The sequence below is a fragment of the Oreochromis niloticus genome, linkage group LG7 (assembly GCF_001858045.2).
Source record: "Oreochromis niloticus isolate F11D_XX linkage group LG7, O_niloticus_UMD_NMBU, whole genome shotgun sequence".
NCBI lineage: Eukaryota > Metazoa > Chordata > Actinopteri > Cichliformes > Cichlidae > Oreochromis > Oreochromis niloticus.
The window spans coordinates 39,625,199-39,652,681 of NC_031972.2; the positions used below are offsets into that span (position 1 = coordinate 39,625,199).

General features: G+C 38.2%; 1 protein-coding gene across 2 annotated transcripts; it reads right to left on the reverse strand.

Annotated features, from left to right (window-relative positions):
* LOC100705868 (paired box protein Pax-6) lies at nt 1-27,192 on the reverse strand. Of its 2 annotated transcripts, XM_005454237.4 has the most exons (11): nt 26,963-27,192; nt 22,886-22,939; nt 15,661-15,791; nt 15,256-15,471; nt 12,154-12,316; nt 8,067-8,219; nt 5,028-5,110; nt 3,798-3,948; nt 3,149-3,258; nt 1,472-1,610; nt 1-1,014 (listed from the first exon to the last, which is right to left on the reverse strand). In XM_005454237.4, exons 1-11 carry the CDS (start codon nt 26,973-26,975, stop codon nt 932-934), a joined length of 1,296 nt encoding a protein of 431 aa, XP_005454294.1. In that variant the 5' UTR covers nt 26,976-27,192; the 3' UTR covers nt 1-931. The 2 variants fall into 2 exon arrangements, with proteins under 2 accessions (XP_005454294.1, XP_013129230.1); XM_013273776.3 differs by lacking the exons at nt 15,256-15,471; nt 15,661-15,791; nt 22,886-22,939; nt 26,963-27,192 and adding an exon at nt 12,402-13,656.
* Nucleotides 27,193-27,483: the final 291 nt, after the last annotated feature.

A 27,483-nucleotide genomic window follows, 5' to 3' on the forward strand; every position in this document is an offset into this window, starting at 1 on the left:
TTTAATTGAAATAACTTTATTTTGGAAAACCTCCCAAATAACTTGAGAAGACAAATACTTTACACTTGAAATTAGAAACAGGTTTATATCCCAGACTGAATCCAATTTTCACTCTTTTATTTTTTTTTTAAGTGTTTTTACCTTCAGGCTTCATAAATTGATGAGTTTCTGGACATTAGACCTTTGGAACTGGAACAATCTTTCCCCAACAAAGACATAATTTTTCAGTTTAAGATCAGAGTCCATGCCTGTGTTGGGACTTCTACAATACAAAACACATATCACCAGAATTCCCATTCTGAAATTCTATACACATTCCAGGCCAAGGCTTTTGGAATCTGCTTATGAAAACAATCACAGCAGACAGCTTCAAGTTTCATTAAGTTCTTCCCTTTACATTTCAGTTAACATCCTTGGTTTTCTACAAACACGCCGGTATGATAAAAATGACCAACTTAAAGTAGAGGTAATGTGTCTTCCCACAAACTCTCCCAGTGGACTCTCAGGAGTTTATTTCTGTCTGGAGGTTATAATCACCAGGGGAAGGATCCACTTTCCTGAGCTTCCTCAGTACCACTCAGGTAACAGCTTGCATTCTGGACAAAGCATCCACACCATCCAGACTCTGAACGGTAGCTGATAAACATGATGTCCCGAAAACTTTTGATCCACTTACAGTTGAACTTGTACTGTTTTGCAGCAACATTAAAATCCTTCAAATTCTGAAAACCATTTAAAATCCTTGCATCCTGTTTCTTCACAAGCATTAATAAGAGTAATTTATATTTCATACGTATTTGCTGAAGTCCTTTTTTTTTACATTCAAACTGGAGCAAGAAGGAATAGTTTCCATTTTGATGAGACCCCAACCGTCCCGTGGTTGAATTCACTGTTGATGATCACAGCAGGCATGAATAATTGCCTTTCATCACTACAGGCGTGGCCAGTACTGTGACATGTCTGTTTCATTTCCTGGAACTTGAACTGGAACTGAGACACCAGGGGAAATCAAACCTGGTAAAAGAGAGAACAAAAGCTTTCAGTGGTGAGCCATTAAAAGCACCACTTGTTGTATAATAGGTGTGTTAGACAAAGACATGACCAGATGAAAGACTTTCAGTTCTATACTGATGACGATCTACGTTGTGTTCAAATGTCTACACAGACATTTGGTGCTGATGTTCTTGAACACGGAGGTCAAAGAAAGCCTGTCTAAGGTCCTAATGTTGTTAGTGTGAATTTATAGAAAGGAAACACTGAACCAAAACAACAAAAAGCACTTTGAGCGCTCAAGTAGAGTAGAAAAGAACCGGTCCATTTATCATTTAACTACATTGTTATGGTCAGTCAAATAATTCAAACTCAGACTGACCGACATGACAGGCACAAAATGTTAAATGTCTGGAACCTGTGAGATCAGAAGGGATGACATCATAAAGTGCCATAAAGGTACAGCTTCATAACTTCCTACCTGCCGACGACGTTGCAGACGATGTCATTGATTGGCTGATGTGTGGCTGCATGTGTGGAGGAGTATATGTCTCATAACTTCTTCCATTTACAGTGGGGCTGGTGGGCAGCATGCAGGAATAAGAGGTCTGGTTGGATGTCTGAAAACATAAATTAAAACACCTTAAAAAGCAGAGTTTCATATTCCAGTGTAATCAACTTTTTCTGGTATGTGCCAGTAACCACAGATGCAGCTGACATGACACGTGAAAATACTGTTTTTCTTATTTTATATAATAGCTCTTTATGATGCTTTTATTGTTACCCCAACTGCAGAATCAAAAGAATTTTCCAAATATGACATAAAAATTGTATTTCTTATTCTTATTTGTTGTTATTTCTAACTCTATTGGTCTTTTGTTGTAAGGTGAGGAATTACACCAGCATTTAGGTTCATTTCCTTGACTATGTCACTTTTATATCTTAACGCTGGTCTAGGGTATTGAGACACCGATCCTACAGGTTACTGCAGAATGGTTGCCTGGTTTGCTCTGAGCAGATGGAAATGGTGTTTACATAGTGCTTTTTTATCTTACTGACCACTCAAAGTGCTTTAGATTTGACCATTCAGCACTTTATTCTATGCACTTGTTGCACTCTATCTACCTCACATGCATAGCGAGCACAAGACGCATGTCTTCAGACTGAGGGACTATTCAGTTAAATCCAGAGGAAACCAAAGCAGGCACAGGAAAAACAACCATCACACAGAAAGATTTTAGCCTACATTATAAATTATAACCTGATAACATAATTGCCACATAGTGCACTTCACTTTCCAAGCTCGGTAATCTAAATTTGTTTTCAATCAGTCATTCTACTTTATAAAGTCAATTCAAATCAGACAAAGACCACAACCTTCAAACGCTTCAAGATGTACAAAGCATCCCGCCAGAGGTTGAAGGTGCAACATTTTCACTGCTCTATTGTGGTGGACAGAAACTGAGCCTAAATGTGAAGCTTTCCATTTACTGATCGATCTGTGTTCCTAACATCTGTCAGTCAAGCAAGGCAAGCAGTGTGTGCCCAATAAGACAATGCAGAAGCAGACAGGAAGTAAAACCTACAAAAACAAGAAGAAATCTTTAGTCACTTCTTGCGTACATTCACTATGGAAGCCTTGGTAGTAAAGCTTTAAAAATGAAGAGTGGACTATCAACTGATGTTGTGTAAGGTTTGATAAAAAAGGCAAAAGTGACAGGCTCCAATAGATATTTGTGAATTAGCACATTGATGGGACATACTAAATTTACCATGCTAACACACCATAATTTTTCAGGAGTGCTTTTAAATCTCCCTGAAGATATTGACAGGTAACCATGCCACATATGGTTAATTCAACTCTAATCTTTTGGTTATTATCCTAATAGGGTTTATTATCTGTTTTTGAATCAAGGTGTAGGCCTGTTTTCTGAGCTCATTAAAATTATTTTAAAGAAGACAGACTAAAAAGATAATTTTATAGAATAGTGTAGTGAGGTTTTTTTCCTATGATGGGTTTGGTCTGTCTTGCTGGTGTGTATGCATGGTGCATATGACTGAGATCTGCTCTATGCTATTAGGTTGGTGAAAAACAGCCCTAGGTTTTCCAGTGCTGTTGACTGGTTGTATATTGTTCTATCTTGTAAATTAATCTTACTTGCATAGGCAGGCTGGCAGCCATACTGAAGCTGGGCATTGCTGGGAGGCTATAGCTGTTGGACAGAACTGGATCTGACCTTCCCAGCATGGATCCTGATGAAAAGGACACTAGATAGACAGAAATGGAAATATGGATAGAGCAACAATGTGAAATTTTAACAATACTGGAGGAAATATCACAATCAAATCATCTTTGTAATCAACAATCATTGTCCAAAGTGTCCAAGTGTCCAAGTATAGTGGGGCTAGACAGCACATACCCAATATGATGGGAAAAGTAACTGCATAATAAATGTAACTGGACTGCTAGTCTGACATTACAGGCCCAGATGAGTTTCCTTTAAACAATATGTCATACTAGTGTTAGGGAGAAAATATACATTTCATCTCAAATATGTTCAAAATATCATTCATTGACAAACTACTATTGTTCTTCTCTGCTCCACTGTTGTATGTCTTATAGTACTACCAACTGCTCATCAGTGGAATATCCTGATATCACTGGTGGCACTGTGTATATGATCATGTGCATGTGTCTACAAATAAAAGAAAAAAAAAATAGAAACAAACTCATAAAAGACACCCACACATGAAAAAGCCCCAGATGGACTTTGTGTGAAGTATTTGTTGTGTATCTTTGTCAGTACCTGGTGTAGTAGGCTGTGGTAGAGGCTGGTAAACACTGGTGTTAAAGCTGCTACTGATTGGAATATGGTTTGAAGAGCTGGACACCTGACGACGTTGATTTCTCAGCTTTTCCTCTCTTCTCCATTTTGCTCGTCTGTTGGAAAACCAAACCTGCATGTAGCATGAGATATGAGAAAGATAAATCACTGATCATAAACAAGAAAAAAGATGGGAATTTCATTTGTTAAAGTCTATCTTAAAACATACAACTGGCCACATTAAGTTTTCTCAAATTATTAGCAAAACAATCCTTGGTTTTTCAGTAAAGATGGAAAACCGAATTCTGCTTCTAATTTTGAAACTTGTTCTAAAAATACCTCAGACTGCTTCATCTTAGCTTCAGATACATTTACATATAAATGCATGTTTGTGCACAGTGAGGATGGTGAAGCAGTCACACTAAAATTAAATTTCCTTAAAGGACCTCATTACAGTCAATGTGGACAGGTGAAACCACAGTAACACAATAACTTTCCAATCTTGATTTCCAATTGATATTTCCAATCCAGTGTGGAGATATCAACACATATAATATTCTTCTGTAGAAGAAGTCGGTACACCCTTGATATTCGAACCCATAGCTGACATTGGCTAGCAAACCACTTTTCCATGCACAGGTTTTTTCATTTGAAAGATGTTTAAAAGTTTGTAGGTTTTAAAGGTTATTCTTTAATTTCTTTTTTGTTAGACATTTCTTGTTTCCATAAGTATACTTTTGCAAGGGCGCTTATGGGAACATCAAAGCAAAAAAGTCTGTTTCTATTTAAACTTTTGGGAAGATTGCTTCAAATGATCTTCTTGATACAGAATGTATTTAGTTGTTTGAAATTCTTTCCATCTGCAGATGATTTTCCTTACTGCTTTATTTTAAATGACTGAGAGATTTGCTTCTTTTATCTGAATTCATTTGAGTCTTCTTTCAATCTTATGGGCTGACACTATACACAAACAAAATGCTCCACTTCTAATCTTGAAGCCCTGATTCAAATTTTATAAGATTGAAGGTATGTATATATGTCAGTTTAACGATTTAACCCATTTATTTAAATGTCATTTATAAATACTCGTTCTTTTCGAGGTCAAATGCTCACATGTTAAAAAAGGCAAACATTTCCATGTGACATAATTTTTCATCTTACTGTACACACTTTCTTTGTAAACCTAAAAAAAACCCTAAATCTAGAGCGTACCTGTATTCTTGCCTCTGGAAGGTCTATTTTGTTGGCGAGGCGTTCTCGGGCAAACACATCTGGATAGTGTGTCCTTTCAAATTCTAGAACAAAATAATTTGCACATTATGTTGAATGATTGTACTATTACACATTAATTACACAATACAGTATCTGTTTTGGGAGGACCCCTGCTTCAAATGGACTGAAAACATTTGAAAAAGCTGTTGCATAGCCCTTTTTAAAATCTTATCGACCCCTTAAAGCACCTTTGCACTACATTTACCACACATACATTTAAAGAACACTTTGCAAATCAGTAGATGTGAGGTGAGTGGGAGTAGTTAATAACGCAGGTCCAGCTCATTTGTGATCTGACAAACAAAACAAAAAAACAGTTTATGCATGGGTTTTACACTTTATAAATGTTGCTCTTTGGAAACCTCATGGCAACGCAGACCAAGGAGCAGCAGCAAGAAAAATAACATGTTCTGATACAAGGGTGAAGTCTTCAGACGGACACTGAGAACTACTATTCTCTGAATTGTGACAGGTCATGTGGAATATAGAAGTCAACCACCAATGTGCCTCTTTGTTGCAAACCATTCTGCCATAAAAACTGAACCGTAGACTTTATGAAAAAATACACATTTAGCCCAATTTACAGATTTGATGTAAATACGATTATTGCAGCTGTGCTATGTTCATAAATGCAGACATACCCCTCCCTTGCTCTCTCATTAAGTCTAATATTTCAGCAAAAATTACCTCCTGAAAGATATTTTTGCCAAATCTATACAATTATCTGAAATGCTTCTCAGCAATAGTTATATAGTATTTTCAGTATCTGAATATTTCCAATAGTATTTTTGCAGACATTCATATTATAAAAAGAAGATCACTCCTCTTCAGTGAGACAACACCACAGAAAATTCCTGATTGGATAACTCCAAAATTCCTGAGCTGTCATCACAATGTCATTTATTAGATGAGGCTGAACAAAATTCAGTTCAATCCACTTAAATTTTATTTTTATTTATATAGCTCCAAATCACAATAACTGTTGCTACGAAGTGCTTTATACTGTGAGGTATAGGCCCGACAGTGTTAGAGAGAAATCCCAACAATTACACAACCCCCTATTAGCAAGCACTTGTCAACATGGCCTGATTCTTATAAAGAGCTTTTCTACTCCACCTGAGCACTCAAAGCCTTTTATATGACATGCCTCATTTACCCATTCACATGCATACACCTTTTTTTCTGTGCTTCTGTGCTTTCTAACATTCACACACGTTCATACTTTGATGGATGCATTGAAGAGCAGCTTGGGGTTTATATCTTGCTCACTGATATTTGGCTTGCAGACTGGAGCAGCCAGGGAAAAGTTTGAAACCTAATCTTAAAAGTAGAGAGGGTGCCCAAATCCAAACTGGGAGCAGATTCTCCAAAAGAAGGGGTCTGATAGATGAAGCCTCTGCCTCCCATTCTACTGTTAAACACTCAAGAAACCACAACTAAAGACGCGATCTTTAGTTGTGGAAAATCTCTGTTAGGACATACTGTCCTAATGTTATGGGGTTTAAGATATGATGATGGATTTTAACTTCAGTTCTGGATTTAACAAGCAGCCGACAATGAGAAGCCGATCTTTCTCGTTCCTGTTATAATTTTTGCTGCAGCGTTCTGGATCAAATGAAGGCTTTCTGGGAAATTTAGGGAACAATGTGATAATAACGAATCACTAGTTTTTGAACTAGTTTTGAGGCATCACTCGGAGATAGAACGGTTCTAATTTTAGAGATATTGCCCAGATGCAGGAAACCAGTCCTACATATTTGTTTGATATGTGCATCACAGTTTTATCTGAATTTAGAAGCAGGAAGTTAGAGGTCATCGTAACCCTCAGGTCTTTAAGACATTCCTGCAGTTTAACGAATTTGTGTGTGTTATCTGGTTAATTGATAGATAAAGGTGGGTGTCATCTGCATAGCAGTGAAAAAGTATCAGAATCAGAATGAGAATACTTTATTAATCACTAAGGAAATTATGTATGCTATGCCTTTTAATGATACTTCTCATAAGGGAAGCATGTATAATGGAAACAAAATTCGTCTAGTACAGAACCCTGTGGACTTCCATAATTAACCTTGGTTAATTCAATCCAATTCAATTAAATTCACTTTTAGTTATATAGAGCCGAATCACAACAACAGTTGCCTCAAGGCATAAAGAGGTTATTGTACTCTGCCCTGAAAATCTTAGAAATATGGTATCTAACCAGATTCTTACTCTGGATAACATTACCTTGGCCTCCAGTAACACTGTGAGGAACCTTTGAGTCATTTTTTGACCAGGATGTGTCCTTCAACGCACATATTAAACAAATATGTAGGACTGCTTTCTTCCATTTGTGCAACATCTCTAAAATTAGAAACATCCTGTCTCAGATAGTCTCTGAAAAACTAGTTCATGCATTTATTACTTCCAGGCTGGACTACTGTAATTCATTATTATCAGGAAGTCATAAAAACCTCCCTGAAAAGCCTTCAGTTGATCCAAAATGCTGCAGCAAGAGTACTGACAGGAAAGAGAGAGCATATTTCTCCTGTTTTGGCTTCCCTTCACTGGCTCCCTGTTAAATCCAGAATTGAATTCAAAATCCTGCTCCGATTGAATTGAATTGAATTGAATTGAATTGAATTGAATTGAATTGAACTGAATTGAATTGAATTGAATTGAAGTGGACTCTCCATTTTCATGAACAAACTGGAGTCTAGTTGATAAATATGATTCAAAAGTCAGGCTTATAAAATAATTAAAAGGGAAAAAAAAGGAAAATCAGGATACTTGGAGAGGGTCTTTATCCAAGCGCTTGCAAAGATGTATAAAAAAATATTAAACTAGTTTGTAATGCATGCATTACAAAAAAAACGTAACTAATTTAACTACAAAGGACAGAGTTTCCAGGAAGAGTTCCAGTTTTGGCCAAATCGGCAGGTACATATAGGAGGTTGTATTGTGTAGCTGTATGACGTTATGGTGAATGCCAGAAATTACCTTTTTCTAGTGCTTCTATTTGGTCCTGTGTAAAAGATGTTCTATTTCTCTGGAGTTTCCTCTTCAGCTGTAGTCTCATCTGAGTCTCTTCTGAGTCCTCACCATTGGTACTGACTGATACTGTGTTCTCCCCTCCCTCTGCCTGCGGACACTCTGCACCAAAGAAGAAAACAAGAAAGCACACACACAAAATGTTGTGGCAACATTACTCCAGTGTTTAATTTTTAAATTTTTTTTTAAAATAAATCTTACTATGTTATGTTATCAGACTTTGGAATTTCAGCACATACAGTACTGTAGAAAGGTCTTGTACTATCTGATTACCAGATGATATTGCATCTTGGTACTATTCTGTATTCATATCCAATAACTGACAAGCTGTCCAACACCACTGGCTGAAATGCAGCCCCAAGCCAGAGCCTCCACCGTGTCTCCAACCAAAGATTTCAATTTTGGCTTCATCTCTTGATAAAACCAGTTGGCACTGATTTTCAGTCCAGTTCTTGTGTAATTTTGCATATCTCCACATTTCCTCTCTGTCTCCCTTCCTTAAAAGTGGCATTGTAAAAGACACCCTTCCACTAAGATCATTTCTGACTCAGAGACTTTGGTGAACAGCAGACGGATCAGCAAGTGTAGGTAGATTTTTAGGTCTACCACATCTTTTTTTGACCTCCACTTGTCCGGTTTCCTCAAATTTTTAAGGCCTCACTGGATGGCATGGTGAGATATGCCACTGGCTTGGCTAATAGCTTTTTTGGAATCAGCTTGTTGGTTCAAAAATATCCCAGTATGCCTGTCAAACTGTGTTATCATTGGCATTTTTTGTGGAGTCAATTTAAAAAAAAAAAAACGGAATTAAATTGTGTTTTTGCACCTAAAGATACAATTTATAATGAGTTCTTTGCTAATTTGTGTATTATCTCTACACACAACACTGGTTCATCCCTTGAGTTATGTGGCTTTTTTATGCTTTATGATTTATAGATCAATGTTTAGGTAGCTTAACCAAAAACAAACAAAAACAACAACAACAAATGACTCTGAAAATGGTAAGTTCAGAAATCCTCGAGAACTATTGCAGAAAATAACTTTAAAAATCATAATAAAGTCTGCAGCCTTAGATATAAAATATGAAGAAATTTATGTTACTATTAGCTAATTTGAACCAGATTTAAGAAACCAGTAGAAGACACCGATACTTTGTGTTGCTCCAACTAAACCTGTCTTTGTTGTAGAAAGGTCCTTACCCATGTACTATGTCCTTACCATGAATTTTAGAGTAGACCCCCAAAACCTCAATAAGATTGGTATTTGGATATAACAGAGCAGAGCTTCACTGAAGTGAACTTTGTGTGGAGTGCTGCAGGAAGTGGGAGACTCCATTTAAGTTGGTATCATGTACTGGGGTATGTCTTAGATACACACTTGTGTCAGTAACATGAAATGTACTATTTTTTTCATGTAACTAGCTGATAACCTGACATCTCTAAATTAAACCAATAGAGTTTAAAAGCACATATGAGAGGAGATCTACAATTTGGTCTTTGAGCATACAGGAGCTCCAGCTCCCTGTGGAATGCATGTTATTTGTGGTGCTAGCCTAATTATTCATTATCCCCAACAGACAAGCGCTGCACAGCAGAATGAAGCTATTGCTCAGTGTCATAGTCAGTCAGGCAGAAAGAGATGGAAATGAGAGCAGACTCCCCCATTCCCTCTGGCACACATACACACACAGGCACAAACATGCTGTAGATGGATAGGAAGGCAGCAGCCGTGGTAGTATAGCATGACTTTGTTTCACTGTTGTACTCCCAGGGTGCTGCAGGAGGGGCAGCAGCATATGAGCCTACTCCATATAACAAATGGGGCCCTCATCCACACAAATTGAAGGAAAAGAAAAGCAAGTTGCACATATCGATGCTATAAAATGTAAACATTTTTGCATGTGGGCTATCAATGAAAACACACTGAAATTTGAACAAAACACTGGGGGAAAAAATAACTGTTTTGTAATTTGATAAAATGGTCAAATCTTGTCACATTGCAACCACAACTAGATTTAATAAGACAAGAAAAAGCATGACCTATAGGGCACCTAATGGGAAGTAGGGCAGACTCTTTACTTTGAGAGCAAACAGTTGTAAAATTATACAGAATGTCAAAATTACCTCTAAAACATATTTTTTAATAGTTGTTTGGCTTGTCCTGTTATGAAAACAATTATTAAAAGCAAATGTAATTAGCACATCATTTCTTACAGTGGATTGCTGCTGTTGGATGTCACTCATATTCTACTCGTACAAAACACTTTCTAGCAGCAAATGCTGGTTTATAAATCCAGTGACACAGCCCATTCAAAATGACCAACTAACCTACTTATCTGAACTGCTGTAAAACAGTATAGCACAGCACTGTGGCAACATATTGGAGAAAAACTGTATCAAAGTTGAAAACTTCAAACATAAAATGGTGAACCGCATGAATTGACAATAAAGTAAAATGCCCGGAAAGCATTTTCAGCACTTTTTAGTGTAGTTTAAATAGTGACATTGAAATAACACAAAAAAAGGAAACCTGTATTAGAGTAAATACACCAGTAAATAAATCGACGATCTGATGTGATAGGATGAGAAATTATTTCTTCGGTGAGCGTTTTGAATGAAATTTGTGGACGTTAAGGAATCTGGGTCTGAGTTAAATCTCTATTTCAAACATCTAAGTAACAGATGTTAAAAAAACATAAAAACTAACTTAAATTAAAAGAAAACTATCATACTCACATGATGAGAAATATTGGCAATTTCCCATTGCTTAATAATTCTTTTCCCTATTTAGATCATCATATACATCTGTTTTGTTTATACAGTCTAATATATACACATACACTAAGTATGCCTATCTAATAAAAAGTCCCCTGTTATGTTAAAATATATATATTTATATATATGCTCATACATATATATATATATATATAGATAGATAGATATATATGTATATATGTCTATATATATATATATATATATATGCCAAAGATGTTGATCTGTTCAATGAAGCCATCTACTCTCTTTGCAAAGAGTTTTTGCGGTTTCTTGGAGAATTGAGATAGCAAACAAACAGCCCTGTAATTTGTAAAATGGTGTCTGTTCCGTACTTTACATGAAGATATTACTATCTTTGTCTTGTTTGAAAATGTGTGAAGAGACGATATTGAATGCAAGATAACAGTTATAAGCTAAATGACTGACAGCATAAATGGATGGTGGAAATGTGAAGTATGAAAACAATAAGAAAATGATACACAGCACATGAGTTAGAACAATTCATTTCAAATTGAAGTCCTCGTAACTTTTTGGAGCATACTGCTAATCATAATCAAGTTGTGATTGCATAATGTAGCTGAGGAACCTTAGTTCAGAGAGCTGAATTTGGCTCGCAGTTAAAACCTTAAAGCTACCTGAGTAAAGATTTTTATGAAACTAAAATAAAGTTTCCAGAAAGAATTTCCCTCCTTTTAAACAAAGAATCAAAGCCTGAAATCTAAGGACATAAAACAATATTAATATTATTGTTACTGATGTTTCAATATTACTCGCACTTTTGGGAACTGTTAATTTTGTTGTCCTTCTACTATTAGTATACATTTCCAGGTCACTTCATTGCTTCATTGCTGTTCTGAGTTTTCAGAAACTTCTGCTTTATTAGGATTTCCCACACAACCATCTGTAGACAGCAGACAACAGTTCATGGAGTGAAAATGCTTATTGATGCCAGAGGTCAACAGATAATGGCCAGACTGCTTCAAGCTCTTTGGAAGGAAACAGTAACTCAGGTAACCAGTCCTTTTAACCAATGTATGCAGTAGCGCACCTCCTAACTCACAACTGGAAACTCACTGCTTGAATCAAATGGGCTAAAGCAGCAGAAGACCGCACTGGTCACCTGTCAGATAAGGCTACAATTCACATTAGCCCACCAAAATTTAACAACAATTTAAAACATTTGGTTTTGTAAAATTAGAAATCGTCTCTTTTGTGAATGAATTAGTGAAGAATCGCAGTGTTACTTTGAGTTAATGTCTCACCAGTGGCAGAGAGTGCAGTCCCAGGATACCATCCTGAGCGTCCTCCCCAGCTGCTTTGTGCATTGAGCATCTTGAGTTTGTCAAACATCCCTTCAGCTCCCACTGTGCCCATTTGTTGCTTGTCACTAGCCAAATTCCTAAGCACTCGATTTATTGATGAAACCTGGTGACAAACACAACAACATGATTACATAAGACACACCTTAGTTGTATATTATTGTCATTGGTGGAAAAAACGTATAACTCACTGCCAACCAGCTCCATCTTGTCAACATAACTGGTTAAGTTAGGTGTTTCGTGTTACTGCTTAGTCATATAATTTAACATGGCTCTGTGCTGGTGAAGTATTGGCTGTAGTGGGGGGGTGGATGGTTGAGGATGTAGCAGAGGTTAGGAGGAATGGCACACCTGACATGTGTTTCCTAATCATTCTCTCTCCTCATGTAGTTTGTGCAGGACCAGAAGTAATGATTCCTCTTTGTTTGATAATAAAGAACTGAGTGTAATTAAAATCTCCTCTCTCTTTAGTTATTGAGGTACACTGCTACACTGCAAACAGTAACAGAAATGTTGGAATCACAGCTAGTGTAGCAGGCGGCTGATCTGGCACAGATGCCAGTCAGAGGAGTTGGCTGTGCACTTCCTACTTGCTTCACGGCTGTGGCTTAGGAGGTATGGTGATATCAGTCTAGTATTTAGAAGGCGGGTGGTTTGATCCAACCTGCAGTTCAAAGCATCCTTGGGAAAGATACTGAACCCTGATGTTGCCCCAGATGCATCCATCGAAGTTTGAGTGTATGATCATTAAAAGTACTTAGGATTAGAAAAAAAGCACTGAATGAATGTATGTGTAAATGAGGCTTGTCATAACAAAAGCACTTTGAGTGCTCAAATTGTATGGAAATTGGGTTCCAGTCATCTGGAAAGTGAACTGAACTGGCCCCCCAAAGATCATCACTGCCAGTTGAGAGGCACTACAGTGGGAACTGTTCATTCCTCGATCATTTACACCCAGCAGCTGAAAAACACAGCCACATGGTGGTTGCAACTGACCGATGCAGCTTCAGGAAATGGTGGTCTTGGAGCAGTTTGTGGATGGACTGTCAATAGAAACAGCAGACTGGGTGAGGAGGATAAGTCACTAGCAAGCTTGAAGGCAGCGGTCACAGATGAATCCATGCGGGGGACCACGCTGCAGCAAGCTGTGGGCAGAAGGCTACATAGCTGATTCCAGCACCATGGAGGAAATCCCTTCCGTCTCAAGCACCTCGCTGATGTGTTCTCTCTGCCAGGTCACATTAATCTCATACAGCATCATGGTGAGACTTCCCTGGGAATGATGGTTCAGTCACTACTCTGTAGGTTGTCAGAACAGCAAGTTCTGAAAAGAAGCTCTAAAAGAATTGAAAGACATGCTGGAGATGGAGGGGAGAACCAGATTCTCGATGCACTAAGGTGATATCAAATCCCATGCCCTGGCTGAGTGAGCTCCTGGACTGGTTAGGCCAGGGGTGGGCAATCTCAGTCCACGAGGGCCGGTGTCCCTGCAGGTTTTCAATGTGTCCTCGAACCAACACAGCTGATTTAAATGGCTAAATTAGCTCCTCAACATGTCCTGAAGTTCTCCAGAGGCCTGGTAACGAACTAATCATGTGATTCAGGTGTGTTGACCCAAGGTGAGATCTAAAACCTGCAGGGACACCGGCCCTCGTGGACTGAGATTGCCCACCCCTGGGTTAGGTACTCGGAATTTAACACTATTGGCAGATTCCCTTATCTCCAGAGACCAAGCGAAAAAATGCCTTCTCCACTCTGCACCAATTTGTCACACTCACTTTTGTTTCCTTGTTTGGTGCCCTAGCCATCTTCCAATGCCTTCTGGTTGGGTGCCCCCCATGTTGCATATGTTGCCTCCTACCTGGATGACATAATCATACACTGCAACACCTGGGTTGAGCATATGCAGCAGGTAGCTGCAGTGCTGGAGTCCTTGTTGCAGGTTGGGGTCACTACCAACCCACAGAAGTGTGCAGAGAGAGGTATAGTATCTGGATTACCACTTTTGCAGTGGGCAAGTGCACATTACAACCTGCCCACAGATGAAGATCAAAGAGAGGTACATCAGTTTTGGGGGCTAGCTGTTTAGTATGGGAGGTTTATTCCAAACTTCGCAGCCCCCTCTGACCCCACCCAGAAAGGTGTCTCACATCTGGTCCAATGGGTGAAGTGGTGCCAGATGGCATTTGAGAGGGGAAACAGGCCCTCTGTGGTAAGCTACTGCTCCACACACCTAACTTCTTTCTCCCTTTTATCTTGCAGACCAGTGCTTCAAACTAAGGCCTAGGGGGCATTTATATCTCATTGGGTGTGTGGGGTCGACTGCCCACTGCTCCACATTCAGTCTAGTGATTTATCTATTTACATCAGCAGGAAAATGTCAGAATGTGAACCCACTATAGCAGAGTACAAAATAAATGCTTGTGAGTCTGGTGGACTCTTGATTGTAAACGTGCTACAGTGTAGTAAATATGGTGGGGGGGTAAGTTAAGTGGGTTAAGTCAGGTGGTGGGGTATGAGGCCCGGCTGCAAGAGGGAGAGGTGGAGCAGGATGGGGAGAGTGGCACATCTGGTGTGCATTTGCTAATCATTCTCTCTCCCCATACTGCAGGCGTGGGGCTGGAGGATGAGTGATGAACAGAGTGAAGCACAGAAGCAGTAAAGCTTCAGAGCTGGGCTGTTTGGAGGAGTGAACATTGTTCCTGTGTGCTGGAGCCGTTTGTGTAACTAAAATCTCCCCTGTCTGTGGTTACTGGGAGAACTTGCTACAGCCTCTTATAATTTTCTGTGGGACTGTTAACAATATGACTTAACAATGAGTAAATACAGCCGCTGTCCACAGTCAGATCGGGTATATTATTTGAGTGAAGTGTTGTTCTAAAGACACTTTTAAAGACAATAATGCTTCTATATGTAGCAACCCCACTTGCAGCATGTCACCGCACAACAAAAACAGATATCGTCTCATAAAACAACTCACAAGCACCCTGGGACAATTATTTTTGTCATTTGTTTCTATACAAATAAAAGTAATAAGGGTCTTACACTGGGTATATTGTCGTTGGTGCAGACTCCCTCTGCCAGCAGTCGGTCTCTGATCTCCCAGGCAAAAATGGATGGACACTCTCTCTTGTACTGAGCAATTTTCCCCACCACCTCCGGAGTGGCCACTCTGGGTTTACTCCCACCTATGGCTCGTGGACGGATTGAACCTGTCTCATAATACCGGCCTAAGATCTTACTCACACAGCCATTAGACACCTGGGCAACATAATAACACACATCTTTGTTAGACAATCTTTGGAACAATTATGTCTTGCCAGTAAAAAAATAAAAATAATAAAAACACTTATCTATTTTTTATTTGTTCACAATGTCTAGCAAGAATTAGCATTTTTCTGTATGACATGTGATGCATATTTTTGTGGTGTTGTAACCACCTTGCAATACCTGCAGTATTCTGGATATGTCACATGGTCGAGCACCGCTGTGTGCCAGCTCCACTATCTTCTGCCTGGTAGAGTCAGGTAAAGGTCTCCCATTCACAAACACACCTCCCAGCTGGTTTACTCCACTGTGGCCTACACAGATATACCCACATACCCACCATACCCACATGCACGTGCACACACACACACAAGCACACACACACGCACACACACACACACACACGCACACACACGCACACACACACACGCACACACACACACACACACACACACACACGCGCACACACACACACACACACACACGCGCGCGCGCGCGCGCCCACACACACACACACACACACACACACACAAAGGTTTTCAGCAACTTATTTACTGTATTATTTACTCTTATTTTACTCTATAACAACAGAGGCCCAAAGTAATAAAAAAAAAGCAGCATTAATGAAACAAGTGGATGAAAAGGGGGGGGAAGATAAATAGAAAGATTTCCTCCCACATTGTGTTTTTTGCGGTATTCTCATGTATTTTAGTTACTGTATGTACAGCATATAGTAATGTCGAACATTTCCAAATGTTATCTGTCTTTTTTTCTGTCATTAGTTAAATAAACAACTATGCTCTGATGTTCTTCCATGAGTTAAATATGTTTAGTTTTAGCCTTCTTTGACCCCGGCCGTTTGTTGTTGTACCTTCTTCTTTAAAAGGATTGAAAGCTTTTTTTTTTCAGTCAAGTTATAATAAAATAGAATAGAATAGCCCTTTATTGTCATTGTACATGTACAATGAAATTATGGGTTTTTTTGTTTTTGTTTTTTTCATAATGTTTCATTGTATTCGAATGTTTGGGATCATTGATGTGACGTTAAATTCACCTCCTTTCAAATTCCTCCAGACGGGTTGCAATACTTTCATTCAGTATTTGGATAAACAAACTTGAAATTATAGTGCATAGTTTTGCATTAGATACAAGAAAGCTGTGGTGGTCACAGGTTTGTCATGACACTTTTCATCCAGTTACAGTTAACTGGAAATTGTATGCTCGATTACTTTTGTTTTAGTGGGCAAAGAAGTACTTTATTTGTACACAGATAATACCTACATCATTTGCTAAAGTACTGAAAACTGTCCTTGTGACAGTTTTCAGTATGGGAGTTTCCTTCAGGATTACCATGATGAAACAAGCATACACACATAAAGACTCACAGGCTGAAAACAACACACATCTGCTGTTGAAGTCTTTGAGTATTACTCTGTATCGATTTCTGATGTGCTCACATTTGTTGATCTATAGCAATAGGTGTATGTGATCATCCTTATTATTCCTGAACTGCAGCAGCTTAGGTTGGAGGCCAACCTCCAGTCTCTTGGGTAAAATAAGTTTGAATGAAGCAGAAAACACTTTTAACATGTTGCAGGTCTGAAATGTTTCAGCGGCAGCAGCAGACACATGCTGTGCCGTGACACTGTTGGGGTTAAGTAGAGATTTATGCTGATTCAATTGTCTATTGTGTATTAATGGCTGTGAGGGGGGAAGCATATTGCAGATTTTTTTAAATCCTCTTGCATTAATAAATCAGACAACCATCCAATACACAAAGACGCACATGCACATGTACACACACACACACAAACAAAGAGAAAGCAACTGAGTTGCAAGGGTTTTTTACAGAAGTCATTTAGATGCACACATGTATACTCTGTTAGAGTTTTGTTTCTTTATTGCTAATGTCATCCATCCATCCATCCATCCATCCATCCATCCATCCATCCAGCCAGCCAGCCAGCCAGCCAGCCAGCCAGCCAGCATCATATAGCAGCGGTAGGGACATGTAGGCCTGCAGGGTGGAGATGGGTGAGGGGGATCCCACCTTCCTCCCCTGCCAAATCACACCCAGTGTATAAGTGAGGTACATAAGAAGCTAAAGAAAAAGGAAAAAAATTACCTTGGCCATTCTCTATGTGAGAAGTCAGACTATTTCCTGTTTCTATATATTTCATATATACCAATGAAAAGTAATGATGGGTGGCTTTACCTCAGAAAGTAGAGCAGGTAATCTACTACTCGCAAGGTTGGTGGTTTGATTCCCTGGCTGGTGCCAAATATCCTTGGGCAAGGCACTAACCCCAAGTTGCTCTCCGATGAGTATGGATGTGTCTGAATGTTAGATAGAAAGTACTTACATAGAAAAAGAAAGTGCTTTTGTGAATGAGGCAAGTTGTTTAAAGCCCTTTGAGTGCTCAGGTAAGGTAAAAAAGTGCTACATATGAGCCAGTTTATTTACCATAAGCTGTGAAGAAACGTATTAATTACTGATAGACTTTGTCAAGTTTGGGACCATTTGCAGTTTTTAGTGCCTCCAGAAACTCTTTCACTAAGGTTATTGAAGAGTAAAAGTTAAATCAATGTGATGTTGCAGAAGATGTTTAGTTGGATCCTCTAGCTCACTCAATTTTAATTCTAATTTTTATAAATTGATTAATCAGCGCTATGTGTATTGTCAAATACAGATGTCAGAAGACACATTCAGGGTTGTTTCAAGAAAGACAATGTTCACTGACAAAGACACAACCATAGCTGCAGTAACCTGCAACCAGCAAATGCTACTCTGGTCTCTGCATGTCTCTGCATATGTCTTTAATTAATGATTAATAAAACAATCAGCTGTGCATTTCAAAAAGCTGTCTGTTCATTTAGATGCATACAGACAACAGAGAAGAAGCCCCGTCTTCTCCTCTACTGCAGGAGAGCTGCTCAGCTAGAAAAACAAATGGATCTACTGGATCACAAAAGGTTTGTGTTCCACAAAACCTCACACTGTCAAAGCTTTGGATTTGAACAGCTCTTCTGCTTAATTAAATTATAGAAAGAGTCACGGCCTCCACAGAGGTTACTGCTGACTTTAGGTGTGAGACTGCATTATTTCTAATTGTCCTTCATGCTGCCTCACATCATGTTCACTTTGTGTTTTGGGGTTGATAGTTTCACTGAAAAATGTTAATCACAGTCTCATTTCCCCAAGGAAAACACTCAGGCCTTCCTCTCTTGACACACAATTAATAGACAGACATATGGAGTCAATTTGGACCTCTCTCTCTCTCTCTCTCTCTCTCTCACACACACACACACACACACACACACACACACACACACACACACACACACACACAGAGCAGGTGGGCTCTTGGGAAGAGATCAGCAGCTTTCACATTAAATCAGCTCTTTCACACTGAACCTGACTTCAATTAACTTTCACTTTAACAGTGTAGTGCTATCATTAACAAAGATCTTCAAATAAAACAAGAATATGGTTCATTCAAACCTTCCGTTGTTCAGTGTCCACACAGCACAGCTGTTTCCCATCAAACATTCTATTAGCAGGAAAAATATTGTTTGTTGGTGCCTTCAAACATAAATGTTTGATGTTGTGACAGCAGCGCGGTTAAGATTTAGTTACTCTTAGAAAAGAAACTGCTTGATAAAGCTGTGTGATGCATCTATTTTTTCCTACTTATCCAGTTATGGCTCACGGGTGCCTATATCAGCTGTCTTACGGCTAGAGTTAAAGCACACCCTGGACTGTCACAGGGCTGACAGGCAGAACCGTTGACACTCACAGTTTAGAATAAGCAGATAACCCATAAATATTTTTATACTTCCCAGAGAAAAGACATGCAAGTGCCAGACAAACCTAACACAAAGGCCCCAGCCCAGGCTTGAACTAAGGAGCTTCCTAAAGTCAATGTTTGAGGCAACAGCTCTAATCACCACACCACGAAACTGCTATTTTGTATCACTGTGTACTTTACTAAGATCCCTCAAGGCTCATCTACGTAGTAGACGTACACTTTCCGGCAATGGTAACTGTGACAAAGCTAGCTAGTTTTTAGCTTCTCATGACCAGTGTTTTGGAAAATCCATTATCTAAAACCTCCAAACCACACGGCGACAGCGGTAGAGCAGGTCTGCCAATGGGAAGGTCAGTGCTACAATTCCAGATGAGTGGCAGGGTACTGAAGTGTGTGCATGATAGCTAAAAAAAACACTTAAAGGTATCGAATAAAGTACTGTGCAAATGGGTGGGTGTGGCTTGCACTTTGCACTTTGACTGCTCAGAAGAGAAAAGTATTGTACAAAGTTCCAGTCCATTTTCAGGGGTGCTGCATTATAATCTGTTCTGTTTTGTACTATTTATTTCTGGCTACTGAGAAGCAGCACACTTCTTAGACCTCCTTCTAGGCAAAGGAAGAAGAGGTACTCCAGGGGAACATACTAAGCCAATCGCAAGAAAGCCAAGCTGCTTTCAAGGTTTGGCCTAGGGCCTCTTCTCACTTGTACTTGCTCTCAGTTTTATATTGGGCCAAACGCAAACTGTCTCCTGAAGTGCAGCTTAAAATCTAGAAGAAACTGTGCACATTTGCACCTTTTACCACAGAGAACAAAGGGGAGAAACAGAGATTTTTTTTATAGTGCAGCAATATAATCTATGGACCGCCTATACAGTTAGATATATGAAAAGTGCCATACAAATGCAGACTGATTAACATTTATAGACAAACCATAAGACAACATTTATATGACATCAAGACAATGTAAGGCGTGAAGGGAGGGGATGCAGGTCAGACTACGCAAAGCATTCTGAATCAAAGGTGATGCAAAGAATGAGCCTGTCTCAGTCCAGCATCTCGAGTGAATGGCTGGAGGAATGACAAGCCAATGACCCACAAAAGGGTTAATGTCAGAGTAAAAATTCTATTCAGTTGACATAAGTTAAAATATTGAAGATTTCATTCCTTGATGATTTGGTAACACCTGTAGTTGTGGTAACAGCAACTTATTTAAACTTATTTTAAGTTGTTCTAATATCACATCCTACAGAATCCTGTAGAGGAGCAAAACTGTCAGTTGTCATCGTCATAAAGAAACTGACTTATAACTGGCCTCTTCCCGTGCACATAACATGAATCTGGTAACAGCAAAACACAGTTACAGACGGTTCTGCAGCTTATTGCCTGCATCACACATCTTATTGCTTACTGTGGCTGTTCTTTCTCATTCCTTTATTACTTATACACTATTAAACAAATGTTCAATATCAGAGATCATCAGTGCTATGGCTGTTGTTAAGTGTGCTGCACCTAACAAGTTTTACTCTTTTAATAAAAATAAAATGCTTAATAACGATGGAAGGTTAAGTTTCGCCTAAGGATATGTTGCCCTGTAACTGAAATTAGCATTCGAATTAATAACACAGTGAATAACGAATGTACGTAGTTAGCTTCCCTGAGCTAGAAGCTCAGATTCACACTCTTGCCCAAATATCATCATCATGTCCAATTTCAAAATCCAAAATTTGTCTGAGACTTCAGAAACACACGACTGATCCCACAATTAATAAATGAACAATTCATTTTTTATATACAGTTTTATAGAGCAATCTTTGCAATTACCACTGTATAGTGATAATCTTTGTTCTCAATTGTGACTTTTTTGTCTTTCACTTGTTTCCTGTTTAGTGCCAAGTTTAAAGAATTCTGTTTAGAAGTAACTCTTAGACCTAATAAAGAGAAGTCGTCTTCCGTTTGGATTCTTTTTTTTTTATTATTTTTAATGAATTGTCAGGTTCAGACGTGCGTTTATAGGTCATACTGCACACTCACTGAATTATGCTGACTACTGTATGCTAATCAGTCATCAATAAATCTTAACGCATTAATGATCTAAGCAAATAAATAATGGTCATTTTAATGACAACCATTCAGCCATTTAGTAAGGATATTTCACAAATGAAATTGAGCTAAAATTGATTCTTGGCCTCATCGTGGTGAGACTGAGTGATACTTATCAGGCCACAGACGCAAGAAAAACAAGCAGACACATAGAAAAAGTAATCCATGCGCCTTTACTGCAGACACCTTTTGTTAGGTGGAGTTTACTGTGAGTCCTATAACCAGTGTAAATTTTAGGGACATTTACATACATGGTTTAAGAGATTATATATGGATTATTGTTTTTTTGTTTGTTTGGGTGTTTCTTCACATCCTCATAAGTGCATAATCCAGTGTGCTATCATTTTAGATCATAAGTCTAGAAGATATTTTATTGAATAATTTAAGCTTATTCCAACTTGGGCAATATTCATGTAGTTTATATTTTTAATTTCAACTTTAATAACACCGTACTCCCTGAGAACATCTACAGTGTTATTATCAATGGTAAAAAAAAAAAAAAAAAAGTGACAAAACTACTAAATTATACCTTATTAATGAAAGGGTGTTTGTTGTTTTTAAAGACATTAAAACACTAAAAAAAAAAGAAGAAAATGTTTTTACTTTCTGTCATTTGCTTTTATCTGACTGCTTTTATTCTTACCATTGTCTAAGTCAGTGCTGATGTCCATTCATGACCTTCCAAACCTCTCATTAAATATTTCTTTTTTGATCAATGGAAGTTAAAGTTAAAGAAAAGAAAATTAAGCTTAAAAAATAAAAAAGAAGAAAAAAACTTAATTAGATGATGAACTAAGAGTAGCTGAAACCACATTTTTGCAGCAGGTCTGGTAGATAATCTCTTCACCACACCACCGGTATACAGACTTTCAAATATTAAGGTATTTTATTTTGAAAATGTTTTCCTTTATATGTGATGTGTGTGGGAATGTGCATTTCATCAGGCAGCTTTGTTATTTACATGTCCGGCACGTGTGGCTATGACATTATGAATTATTTGGAGTCAGATTTCTGAGCACTTTGTGAATGTGAGGCTAACATTCATTCAGATCTGACTCTGTTTCTGTCTGCTCTTTCATGGTGGACAGATATAGTAGTTTTTAAACTTTTACGCCAGAAAAAGCTGATTACAAGAAAAACAATAAGCTGAAAGTTACTATAAGGACTGATAAAGCTGTTCCACATCAATGTTCCACTTTTTTTCATATTGTTGCCAGGTACACTGATGATATACAAAAACCACAAAGCAATAAACCAGAATTGTCATTTAATGTGATCAAACTGTTTTACAACATAAGTTGCTGCATTTACAATGTGACAGAATTAGAGTCAGCGACTTAAATATTTTAAATGATTGTAAAGGTTAGAGATTTCTACATGTATGTATAGCGCTATAACACCTGATAACACCAGACCTGGATGTATTATTTTTTTTTTTTTTTGATAAAGTAACTTTAAAAATGAATAAGAACAACATATACTTTTGAGAAGTAACTTACTGTTTTGCATCATGGAGGCCACACCACTCTCCCAGCTTGTTTGACTTCTGTAATCTGCACAAACAGAGAAGATGTGAGAAACAGCGTATACACATGCCTCTACCTGGATAGTGAATTGCAAGAAAGAATAACCTGAATCTCTAAAGGTCAGATTTGCATCATTAACTTTATGCAACAATGTAGAAGATCACTGACTATTTTGTTTTTAAAATTCTTTATAGGGGGGAAGCTGAGATAAGACTGAAAAAAGACCTTGTCTGGATGGTGGACTAACTATCCTGTGGTTGGTAGTAATGCACATATGAGCGCTCACACTCAAGACTCATGGAATGACATGATTTAAAATGTACAAAAAATCTTTCTCTGTACTTCTTTTTTTAATTACCTAACTGACCATTCATTATATTTTCTCGCATATATGTTTTAAAACTAATAATAAGAATAAATATGGTTCCAAAGAAATAGGTCTAGTCATGTAAAAAGTAGGGGTGGTTGCACCACAGACAAGGATCAAGCAAAAATACCCAATAATATCTTTTTCTCAAGTTTCTTTTTTTGTTTTTAAGAAAATATCTCCATCAATACTGTAAATTTACAGGACGAAAAATCTTTTGGGGGGAAAATGTGACTATTTAATTAAATACAGAAAATAGCCTAGCTAGCCAAATAGCCTAACCACTGAGCTCTCTAAGTGACAAACTATTTTTCCAGCTTTGTGGTTTTCTGAATGATTTATTCTACTGCACTTTACTGCAGCCAATAGCAACATGTTAATCCGCCTGGATAATTTCATATTTTATTTTTGATTATTGGAATTAGATGTTGATCATAATAAAATAATAGTCAAAATATACAAATAGTAATCTAAAAATGAATTATAGAAATATGTCAGTTAAGACTTGTGTTACAACAAAATTAGATTGTAGTATTTTGTCACAACGATACAAAGTTTTGCACAAAAATCCTCTATTTTGTGCAGTTTCAACATGATTTCGAGTGTAGTGTCCTGGTGAAATATATATATGAAGTGTTTTCATCTTTAGTATATAGAGCCGCTTATCAATCATTCAATAAATAAATCACCATTATGAAGCTTGATTAGGCAGAGCAATAGGAGCAGTTTTTTGTGATTCATGTGTAGAGAAACACATGACACCCCTGTTCTCAAAATCACAGCCCTATTAGGTTAAGTTGAGAAAAAGCTAACCAAGAAAGGCTTCAAAGCAGCTTTCTCTTAAGCGCTTGTCATTAACAACCTGCATAATGAACATTAAGCAGCTCCACACAAGAACAAACGCATACACATGCCGACTGTGGCACCTTGTTCCCGCTATAACTCGGGCTTTTCTCCCAGTGAAAGAAGACAAAGAGCCGGAGGAGCGGAGCGGCGGCTCAGCTCGGTAAATACCCGCCGGGCTTTGTGTGTCCGCGGGGTTTTAGTGTCGTCGCCTCGTTAGCTGCGGCTCGTTAAAAAACTCGCGACACAAAAACGCAGCGGGGAGCCCAATTTGACCAGTACAACTGACATAAAAGAGTTCTGTTGGACGCAGTGATGACAATATAAAAGTTTCATTCAGCCGCATTCACTGCGTGGATATGAGAGACAGACGGGGAGAGAGAGACAGAGAGAAGCAATTCAATTTGAAATCAGGAGTTTACATATATATATAGATATATATATATATGCATTTTATTATATATAGAGCGTTCCCTTATAACTTTTGACCAGTACAACTTAAAGCTTTAGGCCACATCACTTACAAGAGACCACAGAAATAACTTTTTACTGGAATCTGTTCCCACTTCAAAGTATTAAGAGGCTGGACTTTTTGGTAACTCATAATTAAGCAGTGTGTTCACGATCACGGTCTTTTAAAGGCTGTCCACATCACCATGGAACACATACACTGTCATACTGTGGATCTATACTTTGTACATCTGAATATAAGTTGGTATTTAGTGCTGCTAGTCTGGTTGTTATTTGGGTAGTTTTGTATTATTGTAGGGTCTTAGAGGCAACTGTTGTTGTGATTTGGAGCTATATAAATAAAATAGAATTGAATTGAATTGGATGGAGGAGTAGCCTGTGTGTTACACAGATATATAACTAACTGACGGTATTCAGTTAGCTTCTAATTGAAAATATTAACGTGGAACATGAAATGTAAAAAGAATGCCTTCTATTCTAGCTTTTGCATCATGATATTACTCGATAAAATACCTCTTAGATAGAATGAGGCATTTTCTCGCTTCCGTCAAATGAACAAAGTATCAGATGTGACTCAGGTGCACAGAGCAGACACGTGTCTTAATCCTCCTGTCCCCAGCACAACATATGGCAGCAGCCCACACTTCGCTCTCATCCCTTAGACACACACACAAAAATAATATGTTCTGAATTCGCACGCTGGATGAATTTATTCCGGCCTGATTAATCATGCGTTTAATTGGCTTCAATTTGATTAAGATGTTCATTAACGACTGACTTAATTAGATCATCAATTAAGAAAATATTTATCGTAAACTGCCTGTGGATTTCAAAATCATCTCAGTCAAAACAGCATCAGAGTACAATGATAGCAAACGGTAGACTCTGAAATAATTTTTGAGTGACGTATTTTTAAATGTGCTCCTAAAATAAAACACGTTTTCCAAACTGGGATTTCTAGTCGAGGCCTAAAAAATGAAAAAAAATAAAAAGCAAAGGTCTTCTCCCACAGTGTGATCGTAGATGGGTTTAAATAAACTGACGAGAGTAACTTTAATGGTTAGTGTCCACATTCTGTCGTTTTAGGGTTTGGAGGTTTTATTTGTTTGTTTTTTGTTTGTTTGTTTAAAAATGTTAAAGAAACGATACGTCCTGCATATTTTAGATGCAGTCTTTACAGACAACAAGTGGCTACAAACGGTGATGAAGTTCGTGTGTTTTATTTTGACCCTTCAGTACTGTTTAAATACATTCGTTTTAGTAAGATGGCAATTATTACCATCATCACTATGATCGCGATGATGATGTGATTGTTATAATATAATGAAACATTGCCAGTCTAGTGTCAAAAACAACGCCCAGGTTCGGTAGAAACACGGGGAGTGCGTAAAAGTGTTAGAAAGCGGTGTTCACCACTGTTCACTTGTCATTATAAATTTGATATTTAATAACTGGTCAATAGAGGACGCGCAACAATATGGTAAATATAGTCCTATATGTAGCCCCTTTAATATGGGTTTAAACAGAATATCCAGCATGCCCATAATATCCGACAACTTTGTTGCCGGATTGTTTAATTCCAATGGAAATGAAGAAAAAGGCGGGATTAAGTTTATTAGTTAAATTAGAGTTTAAGGCTCCAGCTTTTTAAAAAACACTCTGGTTACTTTCTGCGGTAAAGTTCGGGGAAACCTTGTCCTGCGTGAAGGCAGCAGCGGCTCAGTCCTCAGCGGCCGGGATCACCTGGCGCTCACCGCACCGCACAACTATGAAAAGAAGGAGTTTTTTTTTTTTGTTTTCTCTTTTCTTCCTGACCCGGCTGTTTTAGTCTGAAAGAACATAACCCTGAACAAAGCACAGCAATCCGGCCTTGGGCAGAGGCCACTGGCCCGCGATCATACACACATCAATGTCTTAAACGTAAAATCAATCAATGAATAAAAACATTAAAAATCGAATTAAATTAAATCACATACTTAAAACAACATTTCTCTCTGTCTGTAATGAAGTTTGTTGCAACAAAAGAGGGGAAGGGCTTGTTTGGAAAAGTTTGTCATCATTACGTGTTCCGTCTTTCTTCTCTTTTTCTCGTCCTTCTGTTTTTTGGTAATTTAATTAATTTTATTTAAAAAGGGGACCGAGTACAATTAGAAGATAAATGTTGCCATTTCACGCAGTGTACCAGAGTTAGCGTAACGCTTCTAATAATTTTCTCTTTCTTCCAACAACAACAATAGAAAAGAAACAAATCAAACGAGCTAAAATGCTTTTACATCAGCACTTGGTTCTCACCCTTCAACCTTATCCGTTATACGCCCGATAACTTTTCAACTCCATCCATGACTAAGAGAGAGAGTGAGCAAGCTTACCTTTCTGTGGCATGTTGCAGAATCAAAGTTTTGGTTTGTTTAGTTTTCCAACAACCTCTTTCTTCTATTCTTTCCTTCACTTAGTTTCTTCTTGACTGAAGAGACAAGTGCACAGAGATAGAGACACAGAGCTGGTCCTCTGAGAAGGAGGAGAGAGAGAGGAGGACATAGAACAAGTGGGAGGGCTGTGCCAGTGAGAGAGAAAATGGGGACCAAGAGTGGAAAGGATGGGGAGGAGGGTTTGAATGGTATGGGCTAAGAGTTCTCATGTGTTACTCTGATTTATTGGGTATAACTGGCAAACATTTAAAGAGATAGTGCTTTAAATTGTTACAATTGCATGCACATGCTTTGGACAGGCACGTTTTGACCTGGATTGCTTCAGTGGTTCATGTAGTGGATCTGAAAAGGTAAAAGAGCTTGGACATGATTAAACCTGTTGTCACTGTCTCCTTGATTTTTCTGTGTCTTTTCTGTTTCTTTAAGTCTCTTCACTAAAAAGTCATGGGGGGTGACGAATC

What these genes read in the sequence shown, in the direction of transcription:
- LOC100705868 (XM_005454237.4), bottom strand. An exon ending in CCAACGACAATATACCCAGT is followed by an intron (nt 12,317 to 15,255) that starts GTAAGACCCTTA and finishes GTTTGTCACCAG; the next exon opens with GTTTCATCAATAAATCGAGT. An exon ending in AATAGAAGCACTAGAAAAAG is followed by an intron (nt 5,111 to 8,066) that starts GTAATTTCTGGC and finishes ATTTTGTTCTAG; the next exon opens with AATTTGAAAGGACACACTAT.